Source organism: Gymnoscopelus microlampas, assembly GCF_963454915.1.
Source record: "Gymnoscopelus microlampas genome assembly, chromosome: 7".
NCBI classification, from domain to species: domain Eukaryota; kingdom Metazoa; phylum Chordata; class Actinopteri; order Myctophiformes; family Myctophidae; genus Gymnoscopelus; species Gymnoscopelus microlampas.
In genome coordinates this window covers 45,681,353-45,695,635 of record NC_139944.1, presented here as the reverse complement: position 1 = coordinate 45,695,635, position 14,283 = coordinate 45,681,353, and the positions used below count along the sequence as shown (strand labels likewise).

General features: G+C 40.4%; 1 protein-coding gene across 1 annotated transcript in view; it reads right to left on the bottom strand.

Annotated features, from left to right (window-relative positions):
• Positions 1-14,283, bottom strand: part of bsnb (bassoon (presynaptic cytomatrix protein) b) — a gene marked incomplete at its 5' end in the record, with an annotated part of 121,168 nt that overhangs the window by 20,522 nt on the left and 86,363 nt on the right. The window contains one exon of the mRNA XM_084061842.1: positions 1,777-2,568. Coding sequence (XP_083917968.1) covers positions 1,777-2,568 — 792 coding nt within the window. The remainder of the gene's footprint in view (positions 1-1,776; positions 2,569-14,283) is intronic.

Below are 14,283 nucleotides of genomic sequence, written 5' to 3'. Positions count from 1 at the left end.
TGGTGGAAAGTAATACTTTTACTTCTACTCCACTACATCTCAGAAGCAAATATTGTACTTTTACTCCACAAAACGTATTTGAGAACTTTAGTTACTTTGCAGATTTTGATTATCGTCCTATAACTTCAGTCTGTCTGTCTGAACATGTTTTTCTCCTCAGTGGGTTCAGCAATTGATCTGAACTTGCACACGGGGCGGGCAATAATTATTAACATGTGCAGACACTCAGGAACTATAGTTTTCTCTAAATACCAGACTTTTACTTGTAACTGAGTATTTCTGGATTGTGGTATTGATGCTTTTACTTAAGTTTTTTTTTGGTACTTTTTCCACCACTGGCTGAACACAGGAACATCTACAGACAAATGTCACTTGGTTACATGCTTTGTTATCATCTTTGATGCATTCTCCATTGCATTCTTCGAACCCCCGAAGAATAATGAGAATTCATGGACATGCTCAAATAAAATGACCTTATCACAGATATCCACCAAAGGTTCTTTATGACACAGATAAAAACAAATGGATAGAAAGGAAAAATGGAGGAACGGAGAAATGAAGGCTGAGGATGAGAGGTGACCACTGTGATGGGTATGATGTAGGGGGGGTGAAACAGTTGAAGGTAAACTGAGTAACTTTTAGCCTATTTTATTTATAGATATATAAAACTATTTTAGCCATAATTTCTCTCTATCAGCCACTATACTATTGTGCTGGTGTGTTTCCATGCAGGAAGGCACATCCCTCTGGCTGTATTTTGGTTTTGTTACACTGTTTATGTTGAGATTCATCCCTTTGCAGGGACGTCTCTGTCTCTTGGGGGTGGGGGGTCTTAATTGATCCCGTTGAACTTCTAAGGGGTAGTGTCAAACTTGCTCTGTGCTCATTAGTGCTCTCTCTAACCAATCAATGCATCAAGGACAGACATCACTTTGAAGTCTGTCAGAGAAGGGAGGGGGGGGGGGGGGTTGTACACACACAAACCAGTCTTACATAGTTTCCCTTTAATTTAACTACCGGTAATCAATTTAATTAATTATAAGCAATAAGCAATTTTAATAAAAATAATCGTTTTCTTTATTTAGCCTAAATGGCCCGTGAAGTGGAACAATTAACCACTCATCCATATTTTGGGCATATCATTATAGGTGAAGATTTTCATCCATATTTTGGGCACATCATTATAGGTTTCAAAAATAGATAAAATAACCAATCAACAAGTTCACACAATGTGAGCTTGTTGATCGGCTATCAATTTGATTTTTTCTTGCATTGATTCGTTGATATATAAAAAAATAATAAATGTGGAAATCAAAAGAATAATCGCTAAGAAAATTAAATCAGCCATATGATAAACACGGAAGAAGATAGACCCATGGTGGCAGTGATGAGGAAGATTATGGAGACGATGGTGATCTGATAAGTATGTTTTGTGATATATTTATTACAACTGAGAGGTTAAGTTAATAGATGATTGACAATGTCAATATAATGTATGATAGGGAGTTGATAAATTGATAAATTGATTATAATTGATAATGGATAGTGGAGGTGACAGCGCTGCTGCTGATGATGATGGCTGCGTTCAAGACAAAGACGATGATGATGACATTGACAATGATGATGATGATGATGATGATGATGATGATGACGATGACGACAATGATGATGGTTAGGGTATGAGGGCGATTGTACATCATAATGACAAATAAAAGCTGTAAAATTGTGGTAAATCAAGAGTAACAGGTGAGGACGAAGAAGTTGCAGGTAGCTCACTTCATGGTGCGTTGACTTCTGTTCTTCAGTTATCTTCACGTCCTTTGATGAGGTGAAAGCCTCTGACGCTGGCTTCTTTGGCGAGGCCTTCACGTCTTCCTTCGCAGGTTTAGTCGTGGCTTTAGTCTTCTCCTGGCCCTGCTGCTGTTGTTTGCGGACCTGGTTGTTACCCGCGGGCTTGGGTTGGGTGGACCCTGCTTTCGCAGGGGTGGGGGAGGCCTTGGTACCGGAGGGTGTCTTACCAGGGGCGGCTGGAGTCTTTGTGGCAGACGGATGAGGCGCCCCTTTGTTATGAGCGGACATCTGGGCAGATCCCTTGGTCTGATTAGGCCCTTTGACCTGGCTAGGGCCCTTCGTTTGAGTAACGGACTGAGCAGGGCCCTTGCTTTGAGCATTAGATTGGTTGGGGCCTTTGGTTTGAGGAGTGGGCCCCTTACTCTGAGACGAGGGGTGGGTAGGCCCCTTGTTTTGCGAGGAGGGTTGGGCAGGACCCTTGGTTAGAGGGTGAGGTTGACTGGGGGCTTTTGTTTGAGGGGTGGGTTGGACAGGGCCCTTGGTTTGGGCCTGTTTGACACTTACTTGGGCACCCGGTGGTTTCTGTTGTTGCGGTTGAGGACCTGTGGGCCTTTGCCCCGGAAGCTGATTGGGCCCTTTCTGCTGAGGCGGCTGTTGATTGGCTGGAGCTGGCGCCCGCGGGGATCCCATTGGCTGTGGGACAGGAGTGGGAGCATCTCCCAAGCTACCGGAAAGAGCCCTCTGGGTCTGGCAGTTCAAGCAAAGCCATTCTTTCTTCTGAAAAACAAACAGCGAACAACAACAAATAGTCAGGAACATGGATCTTCATAATAATAACTACAGTGGAAGCTATTCAAGCAATGATATGTCAGAATTAAAGTTTTCGGGTTCTTAGGGTTCTATTAAGAAAAGTTTTTCAGTATTACTGCTATTTCACAGATTTATTTTGATCAAAGTATAGGCTATAAAGTGCACCAGCTTAACAGCAATCCAAAAGAAAGGGGGTTTTGAATTGACCTTCTCAATCTAAATACCCACAGCACTGTCCTCTACCGTTATTCAGTGGTGGAAAGTAACTTAGTACATTTACTTAAATGCTGCACTTAAGTACAATTTTGAGATATTTGTACTTTGCTTGAGTATTTCCAATTTCCAATACTTTTACTTCTACTCCACTACATCTCAGATCAAAATATTGCACTTGCTATTATTACAAAACATACATTAACCATACACAATTCAGCCATTTGAAAATAGCCCATCTACAAGCTCACAATGTGTCGCGATGCGACAAATTGAGAGCTTGTAGATCTACTATTTTCTAAAGATTTGAAAACTTGTGAAAGGGGACATTCTGCACAATGAGTACTTTCTACTGTTGGTACTTTAAGTACATTTTGATACCAATACTTTTACTCAAGTCCATTTTTAATTCCGGACTTTTGCTTGTAACAGAGTATTTATACATTGCAGTATTGATACTTTTACTTAAGTAAAAAATGTGAATACTTTTTTCCACCACTGCCGTTATTATTCACAGTTCTATGTCAGCCAGATGATGATTGATGGGTATACAGAGCTGTGTATGTATATAAAGTATGCCTTGTTATTGAATTAACTTATAAAGTTGCTTCGTAAGTACATGTCAATGTCACTCGTCTGAACAACTGAATATAAAGCCTGTCCAAACAAGGCCTTTCATCTCTAAGAGGAGACTTAATAGTCTGACAGATTTAAGCACTTTGAAACAGAGCACACAGAGGAATAGTGCTCCATGAATACAAATTAACACATCTGTTATTAGACTGGAGATGAAGAGACCCAGCAGCAATCAGACCACTGTGGAGCCCCACGCCGCACCTCTCTCCCAACAGGAGAGGCACACACACACACACACACACACACACACACACACACACACACACACACACACACACACACACACACACACACACACACACACACACACACACACACACACACACACACACACACACACACACACACACACACACACACACACACACACACACTCCCCAGTCCCCGCCACGCCCTGTCCCTGCTGGAGTTCCTTATGGATTATGACACCACTCTCCAGCAGTGGTGGGAAAAGTACTCCAATATTTTACTTACTGTAAGTAAAAGTATCAATACGGCAATGTTGAAGTACTCTGTTACAAGTAAAAGTTCGGAATTCAAAATTCACTTGAGTAAAAGTACAAAAGTATTGGTATCAAAATGTCCTTAAAGTACCAAAATAAAAGTACTAAAATGTTTGAAAATAGCCGATCTACAAGCTCACAACGCGTCGCGATGCGACACGTTGTGAGCTTGTAGATCTGCTATTTTCAAATAGCCTAGGTATAAAATAGGGCTAAAGTGGTTTATGTATGTTTTATCCTGTAATAATGTATGTCTGCAAAGTAACTAGTAACTTAAGTTTTCAAATAATTGTAGTGGAGTAAAAGTACTATATTTGAAAATATTCTAAAGTAAAAAAAATACCTCAAAATTGTACTTAAGTACTGTACTTGAGTAAATGTACTGTAGTTACTTTACACCACACACTCCCCAGTCCCCACCAACACCGCCCAGTCCCTGGAGTTCCTTATGGATTATGACACCACTCTCCATTTAAGAATGTGGAGCAGAAACCCATCAAATACAGTCAGGATATTATCATCTGAAACAGATTCCATTCTGTGGTCAATGCGGCAGATCGATGGGAAAGAAAATGCTTCTATTACTGGTTATGAAAGCTGAAAAAGGAGACGATGGCACCATGTTTTCTAACGCAGAGCAACTGGGTTTCATATGATAATCACGTGTGCCTCGGGCCTGGAGAAATACCTAATGCTGTGTAACAGCCTCACGCAACAACAGAAATAGTTATCATCCATCCAATATGTATTACCGTAATGATGTGACACTTCAAAAGTATATTTGGTAGACCTCATTAATCCCATGGGGGAAATTCTGTGTCAGCCTGCTCACACACAAAAACAAACACACACACACGCACACAATTTTGCTTTTTATTCCAACAACGAAGTATAATGTTGGTCATCATCATCTGTTTTTACGTCCGGAGACTCCTGTCCAGCACAGCCCCTCCTGCAGGAAACTCCTGCTCAGATCTGAACCCAGGCAGGCTTCGGACCCACAACCTTCCGCATAAAAGGCGTATGCTCTAACCCATTGGTTCTCAAAGTGGGGTCCGGGGACCCCCAGGGGTACTTGAGGGGGTTCCAGGGGGTACCCAGCAAAATGTGTAAATATAGCATCAGAATAATTATGACCTTTTATACTTTGGCTATTCAAAAATAGCAGATATACAAGCTCATAGCGCGGCACCGAGTGCCACGCTATGAGCTTGTAGATCTGCTATTTTTGAAAAATCTTGAAAATGTGTGCAAATCTTTGAACATATATATTTTTTAAAGCGAACATTTTTAACTCAAATCTTTGCTTCTGGGGGTCCCTGGCACGACATTTTCCGATGGGGGTCCGCGGCCAAATGTATATCAATTTAGGGGTCCTTGGCATGAAAAAGTTTGAGAACCACTGATCTAACCGCTACACTAGAGCATTAAGTATAATGTGGGTCAGTTTTGTATTATTATTCTGATACTGTATGTGTATATCTAGAGAGAGAGAGAGAGAGAGAGAGAGAGAGAGAGAGAGAGAGAGAGAGAGAGAGAGAGAGAGAGAGAGAGAGAGAGTGTGAGAGAGAGAGAGATCCTGCTGATCCAGACACCAGTGTCTGTCAGACAGTGTGAAATGCCACTCATCTCTCTGTTCCCATCTGTCTGTCTTCACACTAACCCTGCATAATATGGAAGCTGTTTGAGCTCCTTGTACATCCTGTACATATAAATGTACAGTACATGTTTGAACTAGATCTGCTCAATGAATTGAATGTAATCAAAGATTGTGATTTAATGTTTCACAATTGTGTATTTGTGAAGTTCCCGGTTCGATCCCTGGTGTCGAAGTGTCCTTGAGCAAGGCACTGAACTCCGAACTGTTCCCGGTGAGCAGGTCGGTGCCTTGCATGGTTTCCTGCGCCATCGGTTTGTGTGAATGGGTTAATGTAAAGCGATTTGGATAAAGGTGAGATAAACAGTAAATGCACCATGTACCGGTATGAGTAAATCAGCCAAACTTTTCTCTATTTCTCTGACCGTTATGAGGTTTATTCTGTCTGCTGCCATCTTACAGATGAAACTGTTCAAATGAACAGAAATGCAGTTTGAGTTTGACGATCATTTGCCTCAAATTTGAGTGCAAATTTGAGAATGCTGAAATCGTAGACAAAAGACAACATTTCCGCCCATAATAATTCCTCCTTATTCCTATTTATATTTATGGCCATGGGTGATGATTGTTGCATCTCGTACTGCCATCTTCCTCGGTAGCAATAATATCCTGACCAGACTGAACACGCTGACAGCATTAATAACTTCCACGTGGCTTAGAATGCCACGTACTGTAGTTTGTATGAGGCATGGGGAAATATATTGGAGGAAGTAAAATTGTAGTGCAGTAAAAAATGTAAGCACTTATATAGACACAAATGAATAGACTCAAGCGTAAGCACAGTTCCTCAGAAAAAGTACTTAAGCAAAGAGAGTGCTGTATTTTTTTTTTTACTTAAGAACGTACGACCTCTGGTTTGAATCACCATTTGTGTGTGGTCTCTGAAACAGATAGTTTGATTTCATTATTTGTGTTCCTCCAGTCAGTCAGGGCTCATTATAGCCTGTGTCCTCGGGGGTGCTGCTCTAATTGCGTGCCATCAGGTGGCAAAATATTCAGGAGTATATCTGAGCACAGCAGCACGCTGCTGCACACCTCATCAACACATCTGGCAGGTGTTCAAAAGACTAAAAGCCCCTGTTATACTTTGCATAGCACGCCAGTGTCACATGCTGAAAGTAAAGCCGATCCTCGAGCTTGTAGATCGGCTATTTCCGGCGTGTGACATAATAATGCCCACATTACAGACAGACAGACAGACAGACAGACAGACAGACAGACAGACAGACAGACAGACAGACAGACAGACAGACAGACAGACACACACACACACACACACACACACACACACACACACACACACACACAAGAATATCTACAGACAATTTCTGGGTCATAAGCTTGACTAACAAATAGAATGATTACAAAATGATGACATTTATATCGCCATCAGGGATTTTCACAGTAAACAGACACAAATAAAAAAGGAATGGGCAGGTGATGGAGGGAACTTCACAGCTCTGGATTGCCGTTAAAGTACTGTCGAAAAGGCTCCTCCATTTCATCTAAGTGAGCGAGTCTAATTGTCTCAAATCGTGGAAGAAGGAGATAATAACCAGTGACTGTACCTTTGAGGACAATGCATATACTATTTATACACACCACCACGCTTGCTGTGTGATAATGATACTTTCAGCTCGCAATTGTGTCGCAAAAGTGACCTTTTCCGAACACCACAAAGCACCAAAATCAACTGCTATGTAGCGTGATTGAAAAGGAGATTACCATTCAAATCCCTGCCTGAAATGCAGCCAAATACACAGTATACTGCTATATTCTTCCAGGCAAGTTCAAGTCTCTAAATCCCGCATATACTGTAGCTCCGTTTGGCTGTTCATGCGAGACCATGAAGTGTGGCGCTCGTCATTGGCATGCCAAACAAACACATTTGCTTTTCCATTTGTTTCCATCTCCCCCAAGTGCTCTTCTGAGGAGCTAAATATAAACAGGTGCAGTGCTCTCAGAACTAACCATCTGTGCCGATTCTATTACGCGTAAAAAAAAAAAAAAAAACTAAAGATGGAGAAATGGATAGATGGTCATAGAGAAGTATGTGTGTATTTGTGTGGGTGCACCAGTGAGGGTTTGATTGATTGAATGTTTATTAAACAGAAATGCAAACAGCACGAGTACAGTCATACACTTAGTCTAAAACAGGGGTCTTCAACAGGGGGTCCGGGTCCCCTAGGGGGTCCTCAGAATTACTACAGGGGGTCCGCCAAATCTTTGTGTGATATTTCTTTTTTTTACCTTAACCACTTGAACCCTAGCATCCCCTTTTCTGAGGAGAACTTTAGCCAAAAATAGCAGATCTACAAGGTCTCAACGCCTCGCAGCGCGAGGCGTTGAGACCTTGTAGACCTGCTATTTTTGGCAAAGACGCTATAGGTGTAGAGTACTTTTTTTTACTAAGTAGAAGAAAAAAAATCTCATTTGAAACTTTTACTTTTATACAATATAGGGGGGTCCCTGCTTTATCTCTCTCTCGGCTAGGGGGTCCTTGGCCTGAAAAGGTTGAAGACCCCTGGTCTAAAAGGATCACACAAAAAAGTCCAGTGGACTTGTATCCATTGAGGTCCTATTCAATTCATCAATATACTGTAGCATAAAACATAACATTAAAATACAATGGGTGATGAAAACAGTACTCTAATTGTAAAGAACGTTTCAGAGAACACTTGCCAGCATTAGTCATTAGAATGGATATATACCACAGCGGTTTAGACTGTGTTCAGTGTGCCTGGAAACCCATATGGAGATAACTGACATACCCAGGTCTGACATCATAGACCCCATCCTGGAGCCCATGTACTGTATGGAGCTAACCGAAACATCCAAGCCTGACATCATAGACCCTATCTTTGGGCATGACCGACATCGGGGCTCCATGGATATGACTGACTCACAGCGACATCACCGTGATGACACCAGCACCGTAGCCAACGACAAAAAGGAAAAGGAGTCTCCGGGTTAGTTCAGATCCATCGGCGATACCCAGAGACGTCAACTATACCTCTAGATGGCCTTAGAACCCAGATAATCACGTCCCACATATTCGTTCCCACTGATTCTCCTTCTATCTCTACTGCCAAGGGGCATATCGGCAGTGGTGTAAAGTAACTAAGTACATTTACTCAAGTACTGCACTTAAGTACAATTTGGAGGTACTTTTACCTTACTGGAGTATTTCCAATTGTCAATACTTCTACTTCTACTCCACTACATCTCAGAGGCAGATATTGTACTTTTACTCCACTACAATTATTTGAAAACTTGAGTTACTTTGCAGATATATATACATTACATTATAAAAAACCTATATATAAAATACCTTAACCACTTCAGCCATATTTTATACCTAGGCTATTTGAAAGCCGATCTACAAGCTCACAACGCGTCGCATCGTTGTGAGCTTGTAGATCTGCTATTTTCAAACATTTTAGTGCTTTTACTTTTGGTACTTTAAGCACATTTTGATACCAATACTTTTGTACTTTTGCTCAAGTACATTTTTAATTCCGGACCTTTACTTGTAACAGAGTACTACTACATTGCAGTATTGATACTTTTACTTAAATAAAACATTTGAGTACTTTTTCCACCCCTGCATATCGATTTAATTGCTGCTTGGATACCATCACAGCTGGTCTTGGGTCAGGTCTAAACAACCAGTCGAGTATTTGGTCTTTTCATACTAATACAATTGTAGCAGCGCACATTGTATCTGAAATCTATGCTGTAATTATGACAAACAAATATCCCATCCTGTGAAAAACATTCTCTTTCAGTGGATAATGACTCCCCATTGTTTCTCTATCCAGTAGAACGTGTTGTTGTTTGTACGATGAGTACGGTTTTGTCATCTGCAAATTATTTTTTCTTTCAAACTTAAGCCCTATACACTTTTTCATACAACGGATAACGAAAATAGCCATCTACAAGCTTACAAATGTGTCGCAACTCGCGATACAATGCTTTGTGAGCTTGTAGATCACCTATATATTTTAAAATCTTACAAAATGTGTCCAAAATAGGGACACCGTGTGGTTAAAAAGATGTCGCAGTAGCTTGACTAAGACATTGTGGGGACTTTTCCATGTTTGAAAGACCGGAGAAATGCAATAAAAACTATGTTAGTGTGCACCATGCACCATCAGTATCAGCAGTAATACAATTACCACACAATTATCCCTGGCCATAAATGTAAAACAGAATGAGGCACACAGTTATTATTGAGGTCTTTTCAGGTCATTTTTAGCTTTTTGGGCAATATTAAAAGGTGAGCTGCAGAACATTTATGTCTGCAATCTCCCTTTAGAGCCATGTATTTTCCTGTGTGACATTCACAATAAAATTTTAAAAGTGTTCTGAACGATACGCTTGCAAAGAAGCTACTTTTCATGGACCTCAAATATCAACAACTAGAGGTTTGGACCGCTATGCGGCCCGCACACCATATGTTGCACCGCAGAACCGCAAAACCGCAGAACCGCAAAACCGATATGCCCAATTGCCTGTTGGCAAATCTGTCAGCCCCCTTTTTGATCGCCATATGGAGCTGAGTGATTTGTTTGCGCCTGATGCCGTGACGACACATTGAGGTTAGACAACACACTCCATACTTGGGCGTAGCTGCATTGGGAACTCCTTATGCTTATGTCTGAGTCATAGTGACATGAGCATGATGATGTGGTCCGCCAGGCCTCTCGTTAGCCAATTTTAAAGGTAGGGTAAGTGATATGTTTTGGTTAAAGAGTTTTGTATTAAAAGGTTAAAGCACTATATTCTGATAGGAATCATTGCTATAGAGTGTTTATTCAGTAACAGGGGTCTCCCCGTCTCTTTAATAAACAGAAAATAAATTTTCAGGTAGGTGACAACATTTCAGCCAATCAGGAGAGAGTACCCATTTCCAGCTTCATTTTTTATAATGATCCAGTTCCAATTTGTTCAGCTCATTTATTTGTGTCATCACTTCCAATATCACTTCTTTAATCTATATCCTGTCTGATTGGATAAAACCAGTATCCTGACCTGAAAATGCATTTTCTGTTTAATAAAGAGCTGGCGAGACATGGAGACTCCTGTTACTGAACAAACACTCTATAGCAATGACTACTATCAGAATATAGAGCTATTTAACACTTATTTTAACCAAAGATCACTTACGCTACCTTAATGTATAGGATTAATCAATGTTACGCTTGTACATTTTTCACCTTTGGGGAAAGTTCTCTGCAAGGGCAACATTGGAGTTATAGCCTACTCTTTTTAGGTGATCTGGTATCCTTTCCCAATTTCTCTCTGTCTGAAACTCTGCACACAAGGGCAGACAATAAATCATCCAATGAAATACCTCTTCTTTATTTTGTTGCCATCAGTGGTGGAAAAAGTACTAAAATGTTTTACTTAAGTAAAAGTATCAATACTGCAATGTATGTGTAAAGGGTTTTGTAATAATAATCAAAATCTACAAAGTAACTATAGTAACTGAAGTTTTCAAATAATTGTAGTGGAGTAAAAGTACAATATTTGCCTCTGAGATGTAGTGAAGTATAAGTACTGAAAATTGGAAATACTCCATTAAAGTAAAAATACCTCAAAATTGTGCTTAAGTACAGTACTTAAGTACATGTACTTAGTTACTTTACACCACTGTTTCGTTGCCATTACTTTTTTGTTCCACATCGCTATTGCAGTATAGTGTGCTTTGAAGATCTATACGAAATGAATCAATTATTTGGCCCAATCTTCTGCACCCATAGTTATGATTAATGAACAAGTGAATCAATCAAAAGAAATTCCTAAAGACAGACTAATAAGCACTTTTATGTTTCACTGAGTTCAGTTTTGTTCCTGCCATGTTTTTGCCGCTACTGCCAAACTCCTCTCCTCCATTGTTCCTGAATCAGCATATCGTCGGTTGCGTGGGGAGCGAAGGAGCGAGGCCAACACCGGAGCTATGGGAGCAGCGAATTATTCATGTAGAGTGCTTTGGCCTGTACGGCAGTACAAGCAGTGTAGGCTGTGCACCCTCTATCTCACCCACACTGTGTGGAGGAAAAATGTGCTCTCTATATATATAAGGGACCTGCGAGCCTATATGTGTGTGTTCCTCTTTGTGAGACAGGCATTTCATAGACCCAGAGAGCTACTGTAATAACGCATTCAATCCGGGAAACGCATCTGTGTCATTTTTAAGATTTCTTTTGGCTATTCAAAAATAGCAGATATACAAGCTCATAGCGCGGCACCGAGTGCCGCGCAATGAGCTTGTAGATCTGCTATTTTTGAAAAAAAACTTGAAAATGTGTGCAAAATCATTGAATATAGATATCTTTAAAGCGAACATCTGTAACTCAAATCTTTGCTTCTGGGGGGGGTCCCTGGAACAACATATTTTGAGATGGGGGTCCGCACCGGCCAAATACAGAAATTCTAAATCCTAAACAGTATGTTGCTATAGTTTTCCATGTCAAGGAACTCCCAAAATGATATGTATTTGGCCGCGGACCCCCCCCCCCCCCATCTCAAAATATGTTGTTCCAGGGACCCCCCAGAAGCACAGATCGGAGTTAAAAATGTTTGCTTTAAAACATATAACATATAATATATATATTCAAAGAGTTGCACAAACTTTCACGATGTTTCAAAAATAGCCAAAGAAATCTTAAAATGACACAGATGCGTTCCCGGTCTTAAGGGATTAAAGCTAGCCTCAGAAAGGCTCTCTGATACCAATATATCACAACAGTTGAGACAACAGGGTGAAGAAAAAAACAATGAGTTTCATGGTGAAAGCTAAAGTGTGACTGGCTCTTAGCAGCGTTGTGTTGTTTTTGCTGTGTCAGCTCGGGCAAAATTGGTCAGTTTGCAGCTTGTTAGTGAGATCACAGTGTAAAGTGACTTTGTAACCTCATTAAGATGCAACAAGGGCCTCAATGAAGAATACGCTTAACCCCGGACTCCTGAACTGTGAGACAGTTCTGCTGCTAAAAACACCGGTGACATTTTACATTTAGCTCAGATTCTTTACCCACTGACTGTTACAACGGAAAGAGCAGGCAGGATTTCACTGTCAAACTGTGTGCCACGCACCAGTGGTGGAAAAAAGTACTCAAATTCTTTACTTAAGTAAAAGTACCAATACTGCAATATAGAAATACTCTGGTACAAGTAAAAGTCCAGAATTCTAAATTTACTTGAGTCAATTTAGTACAAACGTATTGGCATCAAAATGTACTTAAAGTACCAAAAGTAAAATTACTAAAATGTTTGAAAACACAACGCGATGCGACGCGTTGTGAGCTTGTAGATCAGCTATTTTCAAATAGCCTATGTATAAAATAGGGCCAAAGTATTAATGTATGTTTCATGATATCATAATTTCATGATATCATAATTTATATCTGAAACCTAACTAGTAACTAAAGTTTTCAAATAATTGTAGTGGAGTAAAAGTACAATATTTGCTCTCTGAGATGTACTGGAGTAGAAGTAAAAAATATTGGAAATTGGAAATACATACAAGTCAAGTGCAAATACCTCAAAATTGTACTTGAGTACAGTACTTAAGTAAATGTACTTAGTTAATTTCCACCACTACTGCCCACTGTTACAAAGGAAAGAGCAGGCATGGGTTTCACTGTCACACACCGTGTGCCGACGCACACTGTCGTCGGGGGAACTCTTGACATGTGTGCCCTACATGGCACGCTGTCATTGGCTGTTGGATTAAGTTCACTGTCACTCCAAGTAAACATTTTCGCACAGGTTGGATTTAGAATTGATAGACTACCATGTGACCTCTGGGGACAGCTGTGTAGATCGAGGCCGTCCTCAGAATCAGACAGGTTGCCGTCTGGTCTGGACCCTCGGCTCGTCCCTAATCTACTACGCGTGTGAAGTGTCCCTCAGCAAGCCACTTGACCCCTAAAGGGTGATTTATATATACTTATAGTTACCCGCCAGTGTCTTGCACCAAAGATAGTGCAAAATAGTTTGTACAGTAGATAAAGCTATTTTCGGTATACTATAAATCAGGCATAACACAGCTCCCCTATGTGTTCACCTATAAGCCGTCTGAACAATCATCTGGTGGGAGAATCAGTAAAAAAAAAAGCAATTTCCCCTCCCCTGGGAACCATAAAATACTGCTTTTCTCCCTTTCCCTTGACCCTGATGGTTAAGTCTCTTGCAATGTTTAAAGACACACCAACCGTGCAAGAGGTAGAGAGCATGACAGTCTTCCTGACAGCTCAAAATGTAGAATAACTAAGATCAATAAGACTTGGCAGGACGTCAGAATATGGAAATTAAAAGCTTGTACTTTACATTAAAAAGAAAGTGGCATACAAAATGGTACAATAGCGATCTTTTGGCATCACTTGGCTTTCATTCATTCGCTCGGAGCTAGTATTGCTTAATATCACTGAATAACAACCAACAGAATCCCGGTCTTTTCTTAACATCCGGTCTTAGCCGCAATGCATTGTGGAACATGCGGTTTCTTATAGGTTAACCTATTGTATTTGTTAGGTAATACAAATCAATCTTTTTAACTGTAAATAATAATATATGAATTTAGCAGCTTTCAATCAATCATACAAATGAATTAACGTCACAGAATTAACTATGTAACCCACTATAAATGGTAAAATAAATGGTGCATTT